The following is a 23984-nucleotide window of genomic DNA, read 5'->3' on the forward strand; positions in this document are numbered from 1 at the left end:
TTATACATTTTGGAAAATATGACTGCTCTTCTGCTGAGAATGAGACGAGAAGATCAACGTCACTCTTAAATGCGTCTGTTACAGTAAATATGAAGCTAAAGCCACGAGGTGGTTCGATTAGCTTAGCATAAAGACTGGAAACAGCTAGCCTGCCTCTATCCAGTGGTAACAAAATACACGTGCCAGCACCTCTAATGAACACGTTATATCTTGTGTGTTTTAATCTGTACACAAAGTGTTTTGTTACCTTTGGACAGGGCTAGCTAGCTGTTTCCACATGAGTCTTTATGCTAAGCTAAGCTAACCATCTCCTGGCTGTAGCTTAATCTTTACCGCACAGCAACAAGATTGGTATCAAACTTCTCATCTAACGCTCGGCAAGAAGGTTAGTAAGCGTGTTTCTAAAATGTTGAACTATTCCTTTGATAGCATTGGTGCTAGCTTTAAAACTGCTAAAAACAGCTCGGTTCACCTAAGCTAACGCAGTTCCTAAGCTAAGTTTGTTCAGTCTTTCTTCTCCTGTAGGTGAAACTTCTACAGGAATGGACTGAATAAACACATAAGCCTCTAATATCTGCTTTTATACAACACTTAGCATTTAGCTTCATCTGTGCATTCTGTTAGCATTACTTTGTTTACAAATGACAATGTGTTGCTCATGTAGCTATTTTTAACTACACATGAGCAGCTTCACTTGCAGCACATACAGTTCACAACGTTATCACACAGTAGTGTTGTGGAAAGTTACTCCGGTTTGATTGACAGCTGATTTCCCTCTCGGACGTCCAATAGCGTAACAGGAATCTCCCGCCCTCCCAGTGTGTGACGAGGCGTTCAGGTGTCAGTCGGTAAATATAGAAACCATTGAGATTCCTTGAATTCCTCCACGTAACCACAAGGTGACGCTGAAGGTGCAACAACACACACATATTAACACACACTGTGTGTGTGTGTGTGTGCTGACCTTCAGTAACTGTGTGTGGGCTTGTTTTACTATATTCGTGGGGTCCAAAATCCGGAGCCCACTATACTTGTGGGGTCCTGACAGCTTTGTGGGGCCAAAATGCTGGACCCCACAAGTTTAAAGGGCTTTTTGAGGGTTAAGACTTGGTTTTAGGTAGAATTAAGTTAAGGTTCGGGTAAGGGGCTAGGGAATGCATCATGTCAATGACGGGTCCCCATGAAGATAGTGTCACAAGGCTGTGTGTTTGGTACACTAAACAACAACAAACACACATTTGTATAAAGACAGACGGAAACACAGATTTTCCTCGTGTGACTGTCATTAAATTCTATATAAAAAGTTCAGAAATCAATACACTTTGTTGTTATTATGGTTGTGTCAAAGTGTAGTTATTTTATTATATAAAAAATTGATGTTTCAATCCAAAAGGAAGAAAAATTAATACATGGCATTATTTTTGACTGTAAAAAGGACGAATAAATGTGAGAAAATGTGATTTCAGTTGGACTTTAACAGCAGAGGAAAGTAAGTACATCTACTCAAGTACTATACTTATATATATATAGTATTTCCGTTTTATGCTGCTTTATACTTCTGCTCCGCAAATATTGTACTTTTTACTCCACTGCATTTATTTTCATAACTTATGTTACTTTGCAGATTCAGACAAAACATAATCAACTATTTAATCAATAATAATATATCACAATTTAACTACCCAGCAGTATATGAAGAAGTTAAAATGAGCTCCACCTTCACCAGCTGCAACATTAAAGCGAAAACACATTAATGCATCAATACTTTTAAATCTATTCTGATGGAAATACTTTTGTATTTTACTTCGAATCCAGGACTTTTACTTGTAACAGAGTATTTTTACACTGTGGTGCTGCTACTTTTACTTAAGTACAACATCTGAATACTTCTTCCAGCGCGCACACACTTGACTACTTAAATACTTTTTAACGCAGAACAATGTTCTGCTCTTCTTAAATAATAAATATAATTTATTCTCACCACCACGAAAGAATCACACGACCATTTACGCTTGCAGAAATACATTTATTTTGTTATATATCATTATTTGTTTATGCATTATTTTCTGTAGTTTACTGTTATTCTTGCTCCTGCAGCTTTGATTTGGCCAAAAGGACCCAAACGCAGGACCAGGCTGCCTTTCTATCTGCCTGAGTGGAGCATCCAGGTGTGAGCAATCACACCTCACCTGTTTCCAGCCTAATTAAGAGGTTTGTTGAGATCTCTACAGCCCGCTGCCTGAATCTAAGGTTCGTGTTGACTGTGTTGTTTTTATTTCTTTGATGCGGTTTAGACTGAAGCCATCATTTTGTGTGTTAATCATGTAATTGTGTAATTAGTTTGAACGATCCAGAGAGGCTGCTGTGGTGCTGCTCGGTGAGAGCTGATCCAGTGTTTTCTCGTGCAGCGTTAGTGTGGAAACAGCCTGTAAAGTGTGAGACTTCGCACTATTGGACGCTGTGTCCGAGTTTCATCCTTTTTAAGGTAATTGTTTAACCCTTTTGAAGGTGCTTTAAAAGTGATGTTTCCTGTGTAACACCGAGCGAGTAGGAGAGCAGTGGTAAAATGTAAATGCATGAACTACTGTACGTACATTTTACTTCTACTCCACTACATTTATCTCGCATTTGCAGATTTTGCAGGACATTTACTAGTACTAAGCACTCTACTTAAGTCCAAATTTGAGGTACTTTTACATGAGTTTTTCCATTTTATGCAACTTTCTACTTCTACTCCGCTACATCTCAGAGGGAAATATTGTACTTTTTACTTCACTACGTTTGTCTGACAGCTTTAGTTACTTTGCAGATTAAGATTTTATGTACAAAACATATGATAAAGTTCATTTATGTTCATATTTTTACGTTATTTATTTTTATATATATGTAAGTAGTTGTCATTTTTCAGCATTGTGAATACTTTTAGTTTTGCTACTTTAAGTAAATTGCTGATAATACTTACATACTTTTTAAATAAGTAAGGTTTTGACAGTGTGGTATTAGTACTTCAATAAAGGATCTGAATACTTCTTCCACCACTGCCTAAAACAACAATAATAACTATTGTTCAAGTAATTTTTAGTCTGGAATTGAGTCCTTAAAATCTCAGTGGAGTAGGAATATTTCAGTCTGTTTTCAACACAAATTTACTTCTAAAATCAACTTTTTCGTAGTTGTAGTGCAGCAACGATGCCTTTAGTCTTTCTAGTTTCAAGATATACGATCATTTCTAGAAACAGCTTTTTTAAACTTTCTTTTTTATTGCTTTTTTAGAGCATAAAAACTGCAAAATAAATAAATAAGACCAGTTCACCAGGAGCAAAACTAAGGGTGGGTTTACTGTATGTTAAGTGTTATTTTTTTTACCAATATTTTAAGGGAAAACGAGTATATACATGTAACGCAAGGACGTCTTTCTCTTCTTCCCAAATTTCAAAACCCGCCTTGGCCAAAAGAAAAATTAAAAATACAGTAAAATGAAACAAAGTTGTAGAATATTTATTTAAAAAAATTATTCTTATATACACGGCAAAAGTATTTAAAAGTAGCTCCACCTCGACCAAACTACAACAAAAATGCTGCTTACGCATTAATGCTTCAGTGATAATGATCCAATAATATATACAGTTGTCAACGTAACGAAGTACATGAGTATTTTCATTTTATGCAACTTTATACTTCCCCACTACATTTATTTGACAGTTTTAGTTACTGGTCACTTTCCAAATAAAGATTTTACAAACAAAACACGTGATCAGTTTTATAAAATATGATGCTGTTGTAGATTTTAACTCCCCAAAAGTATACAAAGTGTTTTTAAAGTTGGCTCCATCTCAGCCAACATTAAAGTACTTTACATGTTAATGCATCAGTAATAAAGGTGCAGTAATATACCGACACCGACGGGGCCCATTCTGACTTTTAAACTTTGTCTTCTGTGTCCGTCTGTCTTGCTTCTTAATGGACCGGCTGATGCTTCTTCCAGTTTCTCTCCACATCCTTTAATTTTTTTTAAATAAGTGTCAACTCTCTGTCTCCTTCAGTCCCTCCAGATTTGTCTCTTCGTCTCCAGATGGTTCGTGGTGTCTAAAAGAAGTTCGACGGCTTCGTCTTTTCTCTTTCAGGGTCCATCCTGTCTTCCTTCCTGTTCACTCGCTTCCTCTCGGCCTCCTTCCGGCTGCACTTTCACTCGCTCTACCTCCTTCGTCCACCCCTCCATGTCTAGAAACTTTTCAAAATTCCTCCTGACTTTATTTCCTCCTCTTCTTCTGTCTTTCTCCCATCAGCTGCTCTGTGCTGTCGCTCTCAGACTGAGTCTCGTCGTCTTCGTTGTTCAGATCACTTTCTGTTTCTCTTTCCGCTGGATTTGGATCATTTCCTTTTTTCATTGATTGGTTTGGTCTCTGTCTCTTCTTGACCCTGACCGTCTTCCTCCGTCCTTCCTGGCGTCTGGATCAGAACGTCGTTTGAATCTCTTGGTGTGTTTCCTCGTCTGTTTCTTCTTTGAACTTGTCCAGATTGTTAATTGTGTCTCTTTCTGCTGTCAGCTCTTCGTCTCTCTCACTTTCTGCGGTGCTTCTTGTTTCCCGTGCGCAGAAACAATGAACAGCGTTTACACGACACTTTTTCTGAGCTCCTCCTGCGTCGCTTTTTCTACAAACGTGTGAAGCTGAAGAGGAAAGAGCTGCGAACGCACAGCAGAGACGTGAGGGAGAAGAGACACAGTTGTTTAACTTAAACGTAACGAGTGTCATAAGAAGGTAATTGTCAAAATCACACCAACGTTTTAGTTCAAAACTAAAATGATTGCCATAGATTTCAGTCATGTAATCATTGAGGTGTGTTAACAAAAGTTAAAATTCAACACATGAAGGAACTGTGATAGACAGCTTGGCATTTTAAAAAGGTCTGCATCATTATTTTATTCAAAACAGAAAAAACGGTTAGAATTTCAGGGTTTTTTGTAGGCGTCAAAGGACTGTTTTCCTGTTTTTATTAAAAGTGGGCAATCAAATATACAAAAAAACCCCAAGTCTTCTGTTTTTGTTTAGTGGATTTCTTCAGAAAGTGACGGCTGCACCTCGTGGGAGCGTGCAGAGTGGGGAAAAAGTGACATTTTAATGATTTCTGAGGAGAATTAGTGTTTTATGACCGATATTAACCTTTACAGACGGCCTGCAGCCTGTGTAATAATCATATAGGCATTATTAGACCAGGCACATGAGTTCTAGGCTACAGTACAACAACCTGAGGAAGTATCGGCTTCGTTGTTTAAAAACTAATCGCACTTTAATTTGAGGAGGGGGTTCTTTCCTTGCATGTGTGCGACGTCTGTATGTAAAGTGGTGACATTTTAGTTTTGTATTTATTAACTCGCGACGTTTGCTTATTCCCCGAAGACGTCCAGCGAGGTGCACGGACGCTGCAGTTCGAGATGCGACTTGTTTTTTTGTTTTGGGGGTTTCTTGTTTTTATTTGATTACCCATTTCAAGATCTGGGAAAAGAAGCATTCATGACATGATGGTTTGGCTTCTGAACAGCAGGAGGCAGAGTTGGACTTCTCATAAACGTTCAGCACATCAGTGAATGAGATGACTGAGACGAATCAAAAACTATTAAAGGTCGTTTTACCAGCGAGGGAAAGGAACTAAATACATTTATTCTGTAAGCTGAAAGTACAATTTGACGTACTTTTACTTGAGTATTTCCGTTTTTATGCTACTTTATACTTTTACTCCACTACGTTTCAGAGGGAAATATTGTACTTTTTAATACACTGCATTTATTTGGCAGCTAGTTACAAACAAAACACGTGATCAGTTTTATAAAATATGATGCTGTTGTAGATTTAACTCCCCAAAAGTATACAAAGCGTTTAAAACTGGTTAAGATGGAGCCAACTTTAAATTTAATTAATTTTACATGTTAATGCATCGGTAATAAAGGTAATAAACCAATACTTTTACTTTTGATACTTTTAAGTACATTTTTTTTCTGATAATACTTTTGTACTTTTTTAAGTTAAATTTTGAATACAGGACTTTTACTTTGAGTACTTCTATAGTGTGGTATTCACTACTTTTACTTAAATTATATATATATATCACTATGAGAGGGGCTTTTAGCATAACAAGTTATATTACTTTTTGTTACTTTTAAGTACATTTTGCCAATAATCTGTACTTGTAACAGAGTACTTTTCCATTAAGGTATTACTACTTTTTTACTGAAATTAAGGCTTTAAATACTTCTTCCACCCCTGTAGGAGTGAGCGAGCGAGAGAGAGTGACACTCTCACTGCTGCCCTTCTCCCTACTTCTCGTATCATGCCTTCAGTCATAAAACAGGGCTTAACAACACACACTGAGCACTGAACAAACTGATCCTGGGGTTTGGATGTCCGTCAGCAGCTGTTGTCGCAGGGATTTTCTGGCTTTGGCAGGTGAGCGACGAACTCTTATGTACATTGTTGTCATCTGCATGTTTTGTATGAAGATAAGTCAGCACTGCTCTGGGCGGCGTTCATCTACATCAAGTTCAAATATAGTGAGGTTAGAGCTTTTTCTATTTTTTGACTGAATAGTTTTGTTTGTAGAACAGAAATAGGAAGTGAGAATTAAGTTTAGTTGCTTCTGTCGTCCTGAGAAACTTCTGATTTCAGAAAAACTGCAGTAAACTTAACAGTGAGGTGTGGTGGAAAGCAACTAAGCACATTTACTCAAGTACAATTTTGAGGTAGTTTTACTTTGCTTGAGTGTTTCCAATTTATGGTACTTTATACTTTTACTCCACTACGTTGTACTTTTCAGATTTAACATTTTACATTTTAAAAAATCATCTAAAATAAGACTTTCAGAATCAGTGGTTCCCAAACTTTCTGGCTTATGACCTTTTTACAAAATAAACGTGTCATGTTTCAGATGTCTGTAAGATGTAGACATTTCCCGTCTAAACGTCTCCCATAGTTTCATAATAATAACTGTTTGAGGCTCAAACAGGTCAAATTATCCGATTTTTCCACAAAAAGATTTGAGAAAAGTAAAAGAAAATAGAAATTTGTGCATCAGAAGTCTTCCATTAATCATCTCACGACCCCTCAGATTTATCTGTCACGGGACACGGCTGATGATACTTCTGTACTTTTACTTTAGTAGAGTATTTGAACAAATTTTAGACCTTTTTTGATGTGATTTTCAGCAGACTGAGCCTCAGTCTTCACATCAGCAAAATTGTAAGAAACGACTCAAAGGTTGAAACTGCTGTTACCAGAAAAACAACACTGTTGGTGGTTTGTTGAAATGCCGAAATCTTATGGAGGTTGAGGTGTATTTGTTGGGGTCAGCAAAGCGTCTGACTCTGATGCTGGAGACCACGTCTTGTCGTCTACCAACAGTCAATATTGTTTGCTTTTAACCATTTCCCGCAATCTTTCCCTAACCTTAACCAAGTAGTTTTTGTGCCTAACCAAACTAAACCAAATAATGGTTTTGGAAGGCATTGACAAACATCTTGCCAATATGAGTCAATTACCTATTTTGTTGATGCGAAAGGTCCAGAAGTCCATTTAGTAGCTGTTCTGGATCTTTCAATCTAAGCACAGGATCTTCATCAGCAGATGGAGAAAAGGCTTTGAGTACGAGGACTAACTGATGTGTCTGGGGACACGCATCTCGGACAAGTTTAGCTGGAGTTGCAGGAAAGTAATCTTCCGCAAATCTAATAAAGAGCAGAATAGAGCCGCTAACGTTAGCAAAAACTCTGATATAGCATACACCGGCTAGCGCTGAGTGGATGTGTTTGTTTTGTGTTCATAACCTGTAATCCCACAAAATAATGTAGTTAGCTAATGATAAGCTCCTTGGCTTCTTACTTAATTACTATAATGATATAATTAGCATACCTGGCTAATTAGATTACCAACATTAGCGGTTTACGTTAATGCAGACAAGCACACAGCTGAATCCATTCTTTATCATTTTGCTCTTGTGTGTTTTGGTTTTGGAAAGGCGATATAAAGATACCCTCCAAACTCTTTTTACATTGCCAAATATGTTTTAAGGAATCCTGTTAGCTGGATTATTGGTATGCTAGTTCCCATAGTTGGTTTCATGTGGTTAAATACCTGGATTTGCAACCTTTATTGAACCTTAATTATCTCTCTTTGTTGTTTTTAGCAGGCTTAGTCACCGCTAACTAATTTTCACCAGTTGAAAACACAGCCGAGTGACAATGGACCTTGGGCTGAACGGAGCCTCAAAACACCAGGTACCTTCCTTCCCTCCTTTCGTTCGTGACGCTAACATCACACATTTTGGAAACGTGTCCGTGAAACTCTGGTTTTGGGGTGAATTTTCAGTCTGCAGATCTGGGCCAACAGCAGCATGGCGCCACCGTCAGCTTTCACAACATCCACTACAAGGTGACACAGGGAGGAAGCTGTCTGTGTTGGAAGAAGGGTACGACCAAAGACATCCTCATCGACCTTAAGTGAGTCCACCACAGTTCCTAAAACTACGACTCTGTGGTCTGAAACCGGTCACCAAACAGCTTTTTTTAAAATAAGCTAAATGTTGATGTGCATAAACGTGGACAAACAAAGAAGCTCCTAAATCACAGAAAGCGCAGATGCTCTTATGTCAAGCAGAAAAAAACATGAATTAAACTCATCGCGTCTGCTCTTTTTGGGTCGAGAATCCAAACTCCAACATATTATTTCGTAATAGAGGTTGTTTAGTACGCGTTCGAACAAAACTTTATCAGCAGATGTTCAAAGTGAACTGACTAAAAACACCATTGTCAATGACCGAATCAGTAGCTTTTAGCAGTGCTGCGTTGCACCTTATTTAACGTCCTCTGTCAAAGTATAAACTGCTCAGGAGTAGATGGTACAAATGTCTCTTTAAATAAACTGCGTGAACTTATTGTTAGCGACTGAGCTACAATACAGAGAGCTTCTTTCCCACCTTTTAAATAATTTTTTTATTGAATGAAATGATGTTCAAGCCTGGCTGGGAACAAAATGCCAGGAAACAGTGCAGAGAAAATAGAAAGATGTTCAGAGAGCTATGTTACTGACTAGCGCTAACGTTAGCGTGCTAGTGGTTAGCTCGCAATCAGTAGTCTCATCTCAACAAGCGTCCAGAACTAAATATTTCCCGTGGATTAATTATCCTGTGTTACTTTTCTGGTGTAACTAGACCTTTTTTAGCAAGCATATTAGATTGGTCGCTAACGGGACAATAAGTTCACACAGTTAATTCAAAAGACATATTTGTACCATGACTCCTGTCGTGATTGTGTGTAAACTATTCCTCTTTTGTGGAGCAGTTTATACTCTCACAGAGGAGGTTGAATAAAACTGGATGTGTGCAACATAGCTAATAAGCTATCATAGCTTCCGTTGAACTGTCAAGATGGCTTGCTTTTGGTCAAAGGTGCATATTTGTGTGTCAAAGTTGGATATAAATTGCCTCAACAAGCAAATCCAGTACTGGCGATTCCATTAAAATGAAATGTAATCATTCTCAAAGCTGGTGTGACATTAGCACTTCCAGTTCCAGAAACCTTTTGATCTCTGAGTTTGGTAAACCGAGGCTGCACGGTATACATGTGCAGTTACTGCATTTGTTTGTCTACGTGCAGACAGGAGCCCACCTGGAGGGCAAACGTGACACAATCCAGGTCCACTTGGACCAAACACACACACACACGTTTTGGAGGAAAAGGAAGGAAGTTTGCTTTGTCAAGAAACTCCCACTTTCCTTCTGTGACAAACAAACATACAGAAGCTTGACCTGAAACAATGAGTCTCGGCTTAAACCAACAAACAGACGCAGCGGCAGGATGCTAATCTGCCTCCAAAACCTTTTTTAAACTTGACTTAGTGGGAAAGTTCACGGTGTTAAATTAACACAAACATGTTGGCTGTCGAGTTCTAGTGACCTGAAGAAATCAGGTCAAACTTTGGATTTTTGCCTCTGTAGTGGTAAAGATCCAGGATTTTATTAGCCATGCTAGCAGCATGACTCTAGGGATGGCAATATCAGTCTGTCGGTCGGTCGGTTGGTCCACCAACATGAAATTTTGTACAAACGTTCATGGTCATTAGAGGATGAATCCTACTGACTTTGGTCATCCTCTGGCTTTTCCCTCTAGCGCCACCATGAGCTCGCCATTTGTGGTTTTGAGTGAAATATCTCAACAACTATTGGGTGGATTGCCATGAAAGTTTGTACAGGCATTCAAGTCCCCATGAGAATGAATTGTAATAACTTTGGCGATCCTCTGACGTTTCATCTGCGCCATCATGAGGTCAGAATTTCAGTTTGTCCAATACTTTGGTTTATAGCCAGATACCTGCAAAATCAGCCTCAGCTGCACTTTGTGTTTAGCGCTATTAGCATGCTAACACGCTAAACTAAGTTGATTGAACATGGTAAACATTATACCTTCTTAACATCAGCATGTTAGCTTTGACATTGTGAGCATGTTAGCATGCTGATATTAGCATTTAGCTCAAAGCACCGCTGTCTGCAAGTCCAGCCTCACAGAGCTGCTAGCATGGCTGCAGACTCTTGTTTTATTCATGCAACAGTTTTGTTTTCTTGCAACATTGCAGCCTTAAAAGTATTGAAGTCATAGACTATAGTTTTGTTTATTCCTTAAACTATCTAATTGTTTTCCCCATCAATCCCCGACAAATCTAAAAAACGTAAAGCAGATTATTTAATTAAAAAGTAAACCCCAAATCTTTCTCCATTGCTATTAGAACTCATATGGTTTACTCTGGCTGAGTCACCGACACCTGACTACAAACCTTCAAAGTCTTAATTATGCTGTTATGAAAAGGATAAATGATCAAAGTCTTTGATTATGATCTGTTATGAAAATGATCAAAGTCTTTGATTATGTATGTTACATAAAATGCAAGTGGTCAAAGTGCAGTGTGTGTGTGTGTGTGTGTGTGTGTGTGTGTGTGTGTGTATGTATAGTTTATGGAAGGTGGAATCTCTGGTATTTTATTGTTCAGGGTGTGTAATCATTAACCAGTCTGACTCAAAGTTGAAGGTTTGTTCAGTCTGAGTATCTTGTTCAGTGTTTTTTATAGAAACTTTGGAGCATTTACTGCTTCAGTTAATCTGTTCACGTGAGAACAATGTCTGTAACTTGTCCTGTAAGCTTATTTTTCAACCCAGAGCTTATAAAAATGTACTTCACCCTAATTTGTTTTATAGAACAAGTTTACCATTAGTTTTAGCAGGATAAATGATTAGAAAACAGGTCATAGTCAGTAAAGGTCTCAAGTTCTTTTTAAAGGTTTCTTTATTATAGGATGGTAATAGCTAAACTAGTGTATTTTTATATAAAAAGAAATCTGTGTCTCATGCAGTGCATCTGGAGAGTATTCACAGCGCTTCACTTTTTCTACATTTTGTTATGTTACAGCCTTATTCCAAAACGGATTAAATTCATAATTTTCCTCAATTCTACAAACAATACCCCATAATGACAAGTCAAGTCTTTTCGAGTATGATGCTACGAGCTCGGCACCTAGTTTTGGGCGTTTCTTCTCTGCAGAACCTCTCAGGCTCCATCAGGTTGGATGGGGAGCGTTTTCAGATCTCTCCAGAGATGTTCAGTCGGGTTCAGGTCTGGGCTCTGGCTGGACCACTCAGGGACATTCAGTGTTGTCCCGTAGCCACTCCTGTTATCTGGGCTGTGCTGAGGGTCGTTGTCCTGTTGGAAGATGAACCTTCGCCCCAGTCTGAGGTCCAGAGCGCTCTGGAGCAGGATTTCATCAAGGATGTCTCTGTACATTGCTGCATTGATCTTTCCCTCGATCCTGACCGGTCTCCCAGTTCCTGCCGCTGAAAAACATCCCCACAGCACGATGCTGCCACCGCCATGCTTCACTGTAGGGATGGTGCTGGCCAGGTGATGAGCGGTGCCTGGTTTCCTCCGGACATGATGCTTGCCATTCAGGCCAAAGAGTTCAAACTTTGTTTCATCAGACCAGAGAATTTTGTTTCTCATGGTCTGAGAGTCCTTCAGGTGCCTTTTGGCAAACTCCAGGCGGGCGGTCATGTGCCTTTTACTGAGGAGTGGCCTCCTTCTGGCCCCTCTACTATTCAGGCCTGACTGGTGGAGTGCTGCAGAGATGGTGGTTCTTCTGGAAGGTTCTCCTCTCTTTTGTGGTGCTGTTGAGAAACGCTGGAGCTCCGTCAGAGAGACCATCAGGTTCTCGGTCACCTCCCTGACCGAGGCCCTTCTCCCCCGATCGCTCAGTGCGGCCGGCTCGAGGAAGAGTCCTGGTGGTTCCAAACTTCCTCCATCTACAGATGATGGAGGCCGCTGTGCTCACTGGGACCTTCCCCAGATCTGCGCCTCGACACAGTCCTGTCTCGGAGGTCTACAGACAAGTCCTTGGACTTCACGGCTTGGTTTGTGCTCTGACGTGCACTGTTAACTGTGGGATCTTATGTAGACAGGTGTGTGCCTCTCCAAATCACGTCCAATCAACTGGATTTACCGCAGGTCGACTGCAGTCAAGTTGTAGAAACATCTGAAGGATGATCAGTAGAAACAGGAAGCACCTGAGCTCAGTTTTGAGCAAAGGCTGGGAATACTTATGTACATGTGATTTTTCGGTTTTTATTTTTAATTTGCAAAGATTTTAAACAAGCTTCTTTCTCGCTGTCGTTACGGGGAATTGTTTGTAGAATTTTGAGGAAAATAATGAATTGAATCCATTTTGGAATAAGGCTGTAACGTAACAAAATGTGGAAAAAGTGAAGCGCTGTGAATACTCTCCAGGTGCTCTGTACCTGACAGCAGTTTTACAGGAGCACCTGTTTATTTGGTATCATGAGGAGGCCGCAAATTAAAAAACATTTGGTTTGTGCATGTAGGTTAAACATGAGGAGGTGGGTGAACTCAGCTTTAGCTTCTCTTCACTTTCTCTTCCCTTTTCTCATATTGAGCTGGAGGGCAGATTTGGAATAAGCCCTTTCCCCTATATCTTTCTCTGTTGGTTGTTGTTTTTTGCTTCAAGCATTTCAGAAAGTTTGGAGATTTGTGTTTTTTATACTGAATTGATTTTAACTCGTCCGGGAATCTTGAACGTCCGAATAACATTTTAAGTCTCAAGATTATTACTCAAACACTGTCCAGATTGTTAAGTTTTGGTCAGATTTGTTTGGTTCGACTGATTTTCCTGCTGCCAGGGTTGAAGAGAGTGAAGAGTGCAGAGAGACAAAAACTAAAAAAATGAAGGATGGAAATAAGGAAGACAAAGTAAGAGACATGAGATGCTAAACAAAAACTGCAGCAGCATGGTTTCAGTGGTGAAGATAAAGCAGTTTTATGAGATTTGCTGACTAATTACTGACAGATGTTGGACAGGGGGAAGTCCGGCCCATGGGTTTGTCAGAATGAGCAAAAAAAAAAAGCTTCTCAACAGTTTCATTAAAAACTGAACTGTCACTATTCGCTCAGAAGGAAGGAAATAAGACAGAACCGTCATATGAGGCCAAACAAAACTGCAGTGTCATGGTTGCAGTGTCGAAAATAAAGAAGTGTTGCATCTCCATGAAATTTGCTGAATAAATGACCTGACAGACTTCGGACAGGAGGAAGTCCTGTTCCTGGGAGTCAGCAAAAAGACCAAATGTATGAATCGAACTATTGCAAAACAGCTTCACCAAAAAACTGAACCGCCAAAATTTACTCCATTTGCAGACCACAAAAAAAAACTTTCAGTTCCTCAAAAATATGACTGCAAAGTTCCCCAACAGTCACTTCAAAGAAACGCAGAACTGAAACTGTTTCATAATTTCAAACAAAACATTAGAATCAAGACGAATGAGCAAATTAGGACATATATGCATATTTAAGCCATTATCTTACATCTTTAGTTGCACAATAGAGAACTGGTATTCTTTTTCTAGCTATTGAGATTCAAAATATTCAGGAGGAAAAATTTGGTAGAAGTGGAAAGTGAGTCCCATTTTCTTTTGTATTTGTATTGTACATACTTTGATGATTTGAGTGTATTTTCCTTGAACTGGTTCGACGAAACACTGAAATATTCTGGTGCGCTGACGAAAGATTTTGCCGTCGACCATAATTTATATTGTATATGTCTTACGATATGTTTGAAAATTTATGTTGTTTTTTTGTGTGGTGTCTTGTATGTTGTATTAATAATAATAATAATAATAATAATTTTCTCTCTCAGTGGGATCATGAAGCCGGGTCTGAACGCCATCATGGGAGCGACAGGAAGCGGCAAGTCATCGTGAGTGTCTTTTTGTAAAGACAGATATGATCACAGAAACATCACTGCCATCCCTTCCTGATTCACATAATGTGCAACACAAATGTGTGTGCGTTTGACAAACAGGACTGTTGCTGGTCTCGTCACGGACAACGCTGTTATATACCGTAGATAGTTATGATTTATGAACGGTGTCTCAAACTCTGACATGGAAGCTTTCTGATTAGGGAGCAAGGAGGTCAGGGGCTTCTTTTATGAATGAGACAACCTGATGTGTGAATAAAATCTTTCTGACAGCAGGCTGTCGAACTTGTACTGAAGCTCGTGTTAATGGAAGAGTTGTTGATTTGAGCCATTTTTGTCGTTCAGGTTCCTGGATGTTTTGGCAGCCCGGAAGGACCCTGCGGGCCTGTCGGGGGAGGTTTTGATCGACGGAGCTCCTCAGCCTCCAAACTTCAAATGTCTGTCTGGATACGTGGTGCAGGTAGGTGGGCGAGACAGGAAGGAAGACAGACAGACAGGAAGTCAGATCTACACAAGCCAACTCTGCTACAGGATCCAATAGAGCGGCTTTTGATTCAGGAGAGTTTCCTGGTTGGGACAGGAAGGGACCGAAACAAGTCTGTTTCAGTCACATACAGTATGTATTCAGTTATTTCAGAAACACTGAGGTCATGCGCAGTGATGAAATGAAATACATTTACTCACTTAGTTACAAATTTGAGGTACTTGTACTTTACTTGAGTCTTTTCATGACACTTTCTACTTCACTACATTTATTTGATAACTTTAGTTACTTTACAAATTTAAGATTTGTGCACACAAAACATATGAAGAGCTTCTAAAATGTTTTGTTATAAATTAAACTACCCAACACTGACAGAGACCATTTTACTGCACAGTGAGTACTTTTTTTACTTTTGATACTAGTATATTTTACTTACAGACTTTTACTTGAGTCAGATTTTGAATGCGGCTTGTAACAGTATTTTTACAGTGAGGTATTAGTACTTTTACCTAAGTAAAGGATCTGAATACTTCCTCCACCACTGGTTATAAGTCAGAACACCAAATTTGTTGTTAATGATGGTTTCTCGTCTCCAGGACGACGTGGTGATGGGAACTCTGACGGTCAGAGAGAACTTCAGCTTCTCTGCGGCGCTGCGTCTCCCAGCGGCCGTCTCTCAGCAGGAGAAAGAGCAAAAAGTCAACAAACTGATCCAAGAGCTGGGACTGAGCCGAGTTGCCGACTCCAGGGTGAGGAGAAAGAAGAAGGAAACAGTTGCAGGAAGAAATTAAGGATCAAAGGATGGAAAGCCTAGTAATGATTGTTAGGAAATGCATTATGTCACCGAGGGTCCTCACAAGTATAGAAGTCATAACCTGTGTGTGCGTGCAGGTGGGCACGCAGCTGATTCGTGGGATCTCCGGAGGTGAGAGGAAGAGGACGAACATCGGCATGGAGCTGATCATCGACCCACCCGTCCTCTTTCTGGACGAACCCACCACGGGCCTCGACGCCAGCACCGCTAACTCGGTGCTGCTGCTGCTCAAGAGGTCTCACACACACACACACACACACATTCCTGTACATGTATCAAGGTGAGGTCTGAATAAATTCACCAGGGAAGTGAGGACCACCCTTTCTGCTATACTTAAAGAGACAAATGCATGTTACATTTCAACACAAGGTGGCTCCCTGACTCCGGTTTCCACCTCAGCTTATGAAAAGGTCCTCACTCCAGTGCTAAAATGCTTTTTTATGAGGGCACTATTGGTTTAATTTCAGAATATACTCGTTTAACTACCTTCTGTCTTTAGCTTGCAGTTATTCTTTGCTACCATTTTATGTTTTAGTACAGACAAATAATGTAATAATGAATCAGTCTGGAAATGTTTGAAAAGAGTCGCACAGTTTGAGGCTCATAGATGAGCAGAATACCTAAAATTAATGGTGTGACCATCAATGTACAATTACTGATTTAGTAACATGAACCAAACTTTAGCGAATACCCATCAATATCATACAACGTCCAACAAAGCTGCAAGAAATGCCAACTCCAATAAACAGAACTAGATTTATTTGTTTACAGTTTGTGAACTGAGGTACAACATTACTGATGTGCATTATGTTTTCACAGGAAGTATTAAATTATACAGTACACCTGGACAATGATGTTTTAGTACTGCATTCATCTTTTCATATTGTCATGTCAAAAAGAGAATTCATATATTCAAGGTATACATCACAATGTTAAAAACTGAACTGGACGCCGCGTCATAGGTACAAGTGAGGACCGGCCTAAATGTTCTCACACAAGTTCAATCTTTAGCTTCAGCACACAGATAACGCAGAAAGTTTAAGCTCTGTTATTGGATGTTTCTCAGCAAAATGTCCCAAAACCTTTTGCTTAAAGTGTCCTCACTCATACATGTGAATTCAACTTAAGCGTGTTTCTTCAGGATGGCAAACAACGGTCGCACCATCATCCTGTCCATCCACCAGCCTCGTTACTCCATCTACCGCCTGTTCGACAGCCTCACCCTGCTGGTCAACGGCAAACAGGTCACTCACATCCTCTACTTATTAAAATACAGTTACATATTGCCAGATTTACAGTTTTTCCATCCTGTCTTTCCTTCCTTTGATCCTTAATTTCTTAATTCCTTTATTTTCTAACTCTTTCTTAGGTCTATCTTAAGTTTTTTCCATGTTTCTTTCTTAATTCCTTCCGTCTTTACTTCTGCTCTTTATTTCTTTTTGATCACTTTTTTGTCGCTTTTTTTTCTTCTCGCCATAACACATCAGCTATTGTCATATTTTATGTTGTGTACAGACTTTATTAATATAGAAATTCATATTAACACTTGTTTTCACTATTAAAATGGTTAGGTTTACCATGGCCCGGCACAGAGCGCACTGGAGTATTTCTCAGACATTGGTAGGAACATGAACTTTAATCCAATATAACCTGACACAAAAGTAATGTATGTAACTTGATTTGGAACTTAATTTCCCAGGATACACCTGTGAGCCCCACAACAACCCTGCTGACTTCTTCCTGGACATCATTAATGGAGACTCAACCGCCGTCGCCTTCAGCAGCATGGACAAAGAAGGTGTGGATGTTTTGGTCATTTTTTTTAAAACCTGAGTGTAATCAAGAGGCATGAAAAACAGTTTATTGTGGGGAGGAAAATGAATATAGTCCAACAGACCATATAAATACAGTATTTTTCATTTATTTTTCCGTTTGGACAGTCCTGAATACCCGTTTCTTCCATCCAGATTCAGACTCTGTGTCGATGTCCAGACGGGGGATCGAGGCCAAACTCGTAGAGGAATACAGAAACTGCGACTACTTCAAACAGACCAAAGCAGAGCTGGGTAGGTACAAAAAGGGTTGCAGGGTCGACCTCTTTATCTGTATTTAAGTTCCTGTCTTTATTTATATTCAAATGTCTGAACTCCCGATGCCAGCTGCTGATTTAAAGGTAAAGTTATGGAAATTCTCAAGTGTCAAAAAAACATAAGAATCAAAACAATAAGTACAGATTTAAAGAAACATAAGAATTTGTACATGTACATTAAATCTTATCAGCTACAGTAACAAGAGTAGCTGCAAGTAGTTAAGTCTTTTCACATGAAGTACTAAAGCACACCAAGAGTTCTTTAAGGGGTTTTAATTAAAGCTGACACATGAGGTAGTAACTTTTGTGTGAAAAAACCTTTTGAATTTTACTGCAAAAACTAGTTTTTCCCTCAAATCTCTCAGATCTGTGGACAATGGGATGTTTTTGTATGGAGGATGAAAAATGACTAGTATTAATAAATACATACATAGATGCTGAATTAAATACATTTTTAAATAAATTAATACCTGAGATTAATACACACATACATAATGAAATGAATAAATAAACAAGTGTTAGGTGCTAATCTACAGCAACAATTAAGATAACCTGCTACTTACCAGGTTTGTTTTCTTTGGAGAAAAAAAAATTCTATGCTCGGACACAACAATGCAAACATTTCACAGAAGTTTAAGTGTTTGCTTCGTGGAGTCCAAATTTAGTTTCTACCATTCCTAGCACTTTACAGGCAACATGAAACCGGGGACATAACTTCATACAGAAACTATGGTTTCATGTGAATTAATAGCAAATCAAAACCTTCTGTCTCTCTCTCCAGAAAGGATAATTCAGGGTAAGCAGATGACCACCACTGCTCCCTCCAGAACCATCACTTACAACACCAGCTTCCTGACCCAGTTCAGATGGGTTCTCAAGAGAACGTTCCGCAACCTCATGCTCAACCCTCAGACCTCCTTTGCTCAGGTAGGAACGTTGAGCAGGCTTCAGTTTCCATCTTTAAAAAGTCCATACTGACTTATAGCAGTTTAAAGTGTAACTGTACAGGAATCAAACTTACATTTCAGGTATTTTTAAGGATTATGGTAGACAGGGTTCGCCATAGACTGTAGATTAAATGTTCAGTTTATAAAGGGATGTTTTAAAGCCTGGAGTTTGGTTGACTGCTCACCAGTACCACTTCTGTCCGTTACTAAATCCAGAAAATTCTAGTTCTTTTTGAAAAAGAAGTTTGGGGCTTAACTCACAACTGGAATTTAGTTGGCGCAGCGTCTCAACTTTATTTCTGAGTGAAATAAGATCAAAGTTCAACTTGCCTCATGAGGCAGATTTTGTCACCTTCAGACAGAGCCAGGCTACCTGTTTCCAGTCTTTATGAAAAGCTAAGCTAACCACATCCTGACTTCAGCACAAAGGCATGAGATTCAGAGTCAGAAATACTTTATTGATCCCAGAGGTGAAACTCTTTTTGTTACAGAGTTTCCCCTCTTGCATAAAGACTGGAAACGGGGGGAAACAGCTAGCCTGGCTCTGTCTGAAGGTGGCAAAATCTGCCTCATGAGGCAAGTTGCTGGCCTTTATATTTAACTCTCTGCCAGAATTCAATTCAATGCAGTGAGGAAACCTGCAAAGAACGGTACATAGGTGAGACCAAACAGCCGCTTCACAAAAGACTTTATCAGCACAGACGACACGCTAACTCGGGATTACAGAGCGCCGTGCATTTGCATCTAAAAGCTACAAACCACACATTTGAAGACAGCGAGGTGAAGATTCTTAGTAGAGAGAAGAGTTGGTTTGAAAGAGGAGTCAAGGAAGCCATTTTGTGAAAAAAGAAAACCCCTCTTTGAACAGAAATGGTGGTCTGAGATTCAACCTGCCCAAAGTCAATCACATGCTAATCAGGTACTTAACAGTGATGAGGGAGGTGCAGCCAGAAAACAATATGCCTGATTACTGGGCCATCATGGAAACAATTAGGTCAGTTTCAGGTGAAACTAGCTAATCAACAGATACTCAGGTAGACTCCTTCCTGAGGGCGGGGCTTATGTAACACAGAGTAGCTTAAATTTCTAGTTCCCGTCCCATTTTTTTCACAATTGAGAATGGCTTCCGGATGGGAGCCGAAACGTCTTGATTCTGAAAACAGCGTCCAGACGACTACGACTGAAACCTTTTCTACGATGAAACACTCCTGGACGAATGAGGGACGACACCGTCTCTCTGCCAGAAAGTGAATTAGCATGCTTCCCAAAATGTCCCTTTTTTTTAAAAAAAAATCTTGCTTCAACATTCAGTTGTTGTGGTTGCGGCGCATGTTCGTCACATTCGCTACAGCGACTTGTATTAATTATTGCTGTGTGTTTTTTATATTCTGTTTAGATAGCAGTAACCTTGTTCCTCGCTCTGGTCGTAGGAGCCATTTTCTTTGACGTCCAGGAGGATCAAAGTGGAATGCAGAACAGGTATTCTACTATATAATGTATAATCCAGTATTTGGTGCGACTTCATCTACAAGAGTTTTGTAACTTTTTTCCTTTTTTGAAAGTTAGCAGCAGCTGTTGTAGTTGTATCAATAGTGGCAGTAAACTTGTAGATGCATTAAAACTAGTGTTAGCAGTAATCGTAGCATTTGCCACTTACTCAGTTTATATCATATCAAAATTGTATGATTATAGTTTACTAGATTAGACTGTATGTATTGATCAGTTTGTTGCGTTTTCAGGTTTGGTGCGCTCTTCTTCATCGTTGTGAATCAGTGTTTCGGCTCCCTGTCATCTGCTGAACTCTTCATCTCGGAGAGAAAAATCTTCGTGTGGGTTTCACACACAAACTCATGACGACGACATACTGACTTCCATTAATCCCCAAAATCAGACCGTAATGAAACGATTCAACAATTTGCGAATTATGCTTTCTCACTTTCTGTCTGAGTGAGATAGGATCAAAATCAGTGTGTTTAATCGCATTGGGGGTCCCCACAAGGTTGACATTTTATTTTTATGAAATATACATCTTAACTCTCTGACAGTGAGATGAGAAGATCGCTATCGATCTCATGTCTTTGTGCTGAAGTCAGGATGTGGTTAGCTTAGCATAAAGACTGGAAACTGGGGGGAAACAGCTAGCCTGGCTCCGTCCAAAGTTCGAAAATATGTCTACCAGCATCTCTAAAGCTGATTTGCTGAACTTGTATATAATCAGAAATGTAAAAGGACAATTTATGGTTATATACTATTAGTTACTAGGCTATGTTCTAGTTTCATCCTGTTTTCAGTCTTTCTGCTAAGCTAACCATGTCCTGACCCCAGCTCTGTACACAGACATGAGACTGTATTTCACAAAATGACCTATTCCTTTAAATAAAAGGTTAATAACCTAGACAGGACCTGAATTTTGTCCCCAGACACATTTTTACATGTTTGTATATCTGACAATAGTATTTGTCTTACAACAGTTACCTCTCACTGTCCTTTTGAGGTTTATTAAAACGTTTGTACTTTTCTCTCTCTCCTCAGTCATGAGTATATCAGCGGTTACTACAGGCTGTCGGTGTACTTCCTGTGTAAGATCCTGTCTGACATCATCACACTGAGGACCATCCCCGCCATCGTCTTCAGCAGCGTGGCGTACTTCATGATTGGTGGGTAGGAGACACACTCTGCTTATAGTTATACGACAGAAAATTAATGGTCAACAATTTGAATAATTGAGCAATTGTTGAAGTCCATTTATTGTGGAAAAAAGCCACAAATTCTCTGGTTCCAGGTCCTCAAATGTGATGTTTTATTGTATGTCATTGTAAATTTAATATATTAGACTGTTGGTCGGACAAATTAAACAATTTGAGGAGTTTACCTTTGACTCTGGAAACTTGTTTTTCACTGTTTTGACATTTTTATAGATTTAAACAATTAATCGATACATCCAAAACGTTTATGTAACATTTCAACAATAATAATCCAGGTTATCTACTGCACATTGAACTTCAAAGTCTCATGGTTTATTGGCAGCTTCCTGTGTTTTCGTTAGTTTTGGTGTGCACCAGTTTCAGATTGTTTTTATGCTCTAAACTTCATCAGTAGTGTTAATTTCAGTTTGTTTGTAGACATATTTACAGATTTCTTTAGCAATTTTTTGAAATCTCAGTTAATATAACCTCGGCCCGCTGATGTTTGTGTGTAGGTTTGAAACCGACGGCTGAAGCCTTCTTCCTCTTCATGTTCACCGTGATGCTGGTCGCCTACACGGCCACCGCCATGGCTCTGGCCATCTCAGCAGACCAGACGGTGGTGGCCATCGCCAACATCTTCATGACCATCGCCTGCGTCTTCATGATGGTGACGTAGACACACAAAAAATTACATATGCAACGTTTGCTAAGCCCCGCCCCCGTAAGTTACAATGACAACTGGCTGATTTACCATTGAAACTCTTGGAAATTGATCGTTTTTTTTGTCAGCTGAAATGACAAAACTGCTGCTGGCTTGCTCCGTGAGTTGGTTGAAAACACCTGTAACTCCACAAAATAATGTAATTAGCTTCTTGGCCTTGGAAGTAATGCTACGCTAGTAAGCTAGTTAGCCTGACATGCTAACGTTTGCAGCTTACATTAGGCACTAATTGAATTTTCCCTGTTCGTAGCAAACTGTTTGACTAACCCCAGACCTTTTTTAAAAGCTTTCTGCTTTCCCAAAACCACTGCAAGTGAGAACATTTCATGATACAGGAAACTTGCAACTTTAATCATAATTCAAAACACTATTAAAAGGGAGTGAGATTTTTTTATCTAGAGATACTTTGTGGCATAATTTGTCATTAAATCTAGTTATATTTAAACTTAAGATGATGCACTAATTTCATGTGAACAAAGGGCACAAGTTTCAGTTTAAAATCATGATCTCCATCATAACCTTTCAACAACACCCAGACATTATCATTGCTGAGTTGAAGAAAGACGTACCTTTAACATCTTACCTGTAAACCTCTCTCTCTCTTTTTCTGCAGATCTTCGCAGGTTTGCTCGTGAATCTGCCCTCCATCGTCAGCTGGCTCGCTTGGTTAAAATACTTAAGTATACCACGATATGGCCTCAGTGTACGTACACACAATCGAATCTGCTTTTACTTCCTGTAGCGTTCATATTACTTTAAACACTTGAAAAAGTATTTTTTCGTATTTAGGGGTTGTTTATTGTCACTCATGTAGTAATAGACTTTGTTATATTATTCTTGGCTGAGGCAGCAAAAGCAATAATATACTATACAGTGAAACGCAACTTGTTTGTGGTTTTCTAAGAGTTCTGAACTGTAAACACATTTTCTCCTTACAGAACACTAAATATAACTCTGGAAAAATATATATATTTTTTTTAAAGCATGTTGATGAAGATCTTTGTGCCTCAACAGGCTCTGCAGATTAATGAGTTTTATGGGCTGAAGTTCTGTCAGGGGTTAAACAGCAGCATCATTCCTCCTGGACTCTCGTGAGTATTTATGCCACAGTAAAGGCGCCACCTGCTGGACAGCATGACACATTACAGCCCAGCAGTCTCCTGTTTTTAAAAAAAATGAATGAACTACAGTGTTATTTCGATAGTCAGTTACAGTTTAACATCAAACTAGTATGAAAGTAGCAAACTAACATTTACTTACTAAGAATAAAGGTGAGCATTAGTTAGAGTAACTGCCAGTTAACTAGTTATTGCATAAGATAAAATATGGGCATGTTATGTACTTTTATAGTTAAAATGTGACTTTGTCAGGTGCATCATGTAATGGGTTACTCAGTCTGTAGTCTTGGCAGTGAGGAACCTTGTGCGCTGTGTTTCCAGTTGTACAGGTGAGGAGTTTCTGAAGGAGCAGGGTGTGGACTACTCCGCCTGGGGCCTCTGGCAGAACCACATGGCCCTGGGCATCATGATCGTCTGCTTCCTCGCCATCGCTTACCTTAAGCTACGCTTCATCAGGAAGTTCACGTAGACCTTCATCATCATCGCCAGAAGACGACTTGTGACTGGAAGCGCTGCAGTTTAAATGTGTGTGCAGCTCAGGACTGTTTGTTGCTTTGTAGTTTTTGTTAATTTACAGTTGATTCATGTGATAAAATAAGAAACAGTAATCCTCCAGATGTTTAATACTGACTTTTGTAAAATGAAATATTAGTTGTTTATCGATGTTATTACTCCTAACACCAAAGCACTTCAGTGTATTAACTATGAAACTATCATGATTTTTGCACTTCATTTTACAAGCCTTTTTTTTCACAGAAATAGGAACTTTATATTTAATAAAATACTGAATTTGCATTCTGAACATGTTTAATTTCAGCCAGTGT

The 23984-nt window shown here is 39.3% G+C and overlaps 3 protein-coding genes across 11 annotated transcripts in view; 2 read left to right on the forward strand and 1 right to left on the reverse strand.

Moving 5' to 3' along the window:
• The window catches only part of LOC122870258 (low affinity immunoglobulin gamma Fc region receptor III-like), a 1099642-nt gene that overhangs the window by 904499 nt on the left and 171159 nt on the right, over positions 1-23984 (forward strand). The window lies entirely within an intron of this gene.
• Positions 335-23952, forward strand: LOC122870130 (broad substrate specificity ATP-binding cassette transporter ABCG2-like). 8 transcript variants are annotated; one of them, XM_044183945.1, is made up of 21 exons: positions 402-2250; positions 2341-2485; positions 6267-6552; positions 8176-8266; positions 8358-8488; positions 14238-14297; positions 14646-14760; positions 15381-15533; positions 15676-15833; positions 16740-16842; positions 17170-17218; positions 17298-17396; positions 17539-17664; positions 18469-18614; positions 20031-20113; positions 20374-20463; positions 21167-21291; positions 21834-21988; positions 22656-22745; positions 23057-23133; positions 23482-23952. In XM_044183945.1, exons 4-21 carry the CDS (start codon positions 8231-8233, stop codon positions 23627-23629), a joined length of 1944 nt encoding a protein of 647 aa, XP_044039880.1. In that variant the 5' UTR covers positions 402-2250; positions 2341-2485; positions 6267-6552; positions 8176-8230; the 3' UTR covers positions 23630-23952. The 8 variants fall into 8 exon arrangements, with proteins under 8 accessions (XP_044039884.1, XP_044039880.1, XP_044039878.1 ...); XM_044183943.1 differs by having other exon boundaries at positions 403-2250; positions 6267-6443; positions 8179-8266; XM_044183941.1 differs by having other exon boundaries at positions 404-2250; positions 6267-6443.
• Positions 3483-23984, reverse strand: part of LOC122870085 (putative serine/threonine-protein kinase YPL150W) — a 36731-nt gene continuing 16229 nt past the window's right edge. The window contains exon 12 of one of the 2 annotated variants that reach the window (XM_044183825.1): positions 3483-4684. The gene's annotated coding sequence lies outside the window, so the exon portion shown is untranslated. Of the gene's footprint in view, positions 4685-23183; positions 23203-23984 lie in introns of those variants that run through there. The other variant, XM_044183826.1, reaches the window with a different exon arrangement.

The sequence above is a fragment of the Siniperca chuatsi genome, linkage group LG22, assembly GCF_020085105.1.
Source record: "Siniperca chuatsi isolate FFG_IHB_CAS linkage group LG22, ASM2008510v1, whole genome shotgun sequence".
Lineage (NCBI taxonomy): Eukaryota > Metazoa > Chordata > Actinopteri > Centrarchiformes > Sinipercidae > Siniperca > Siniperca chuatsi.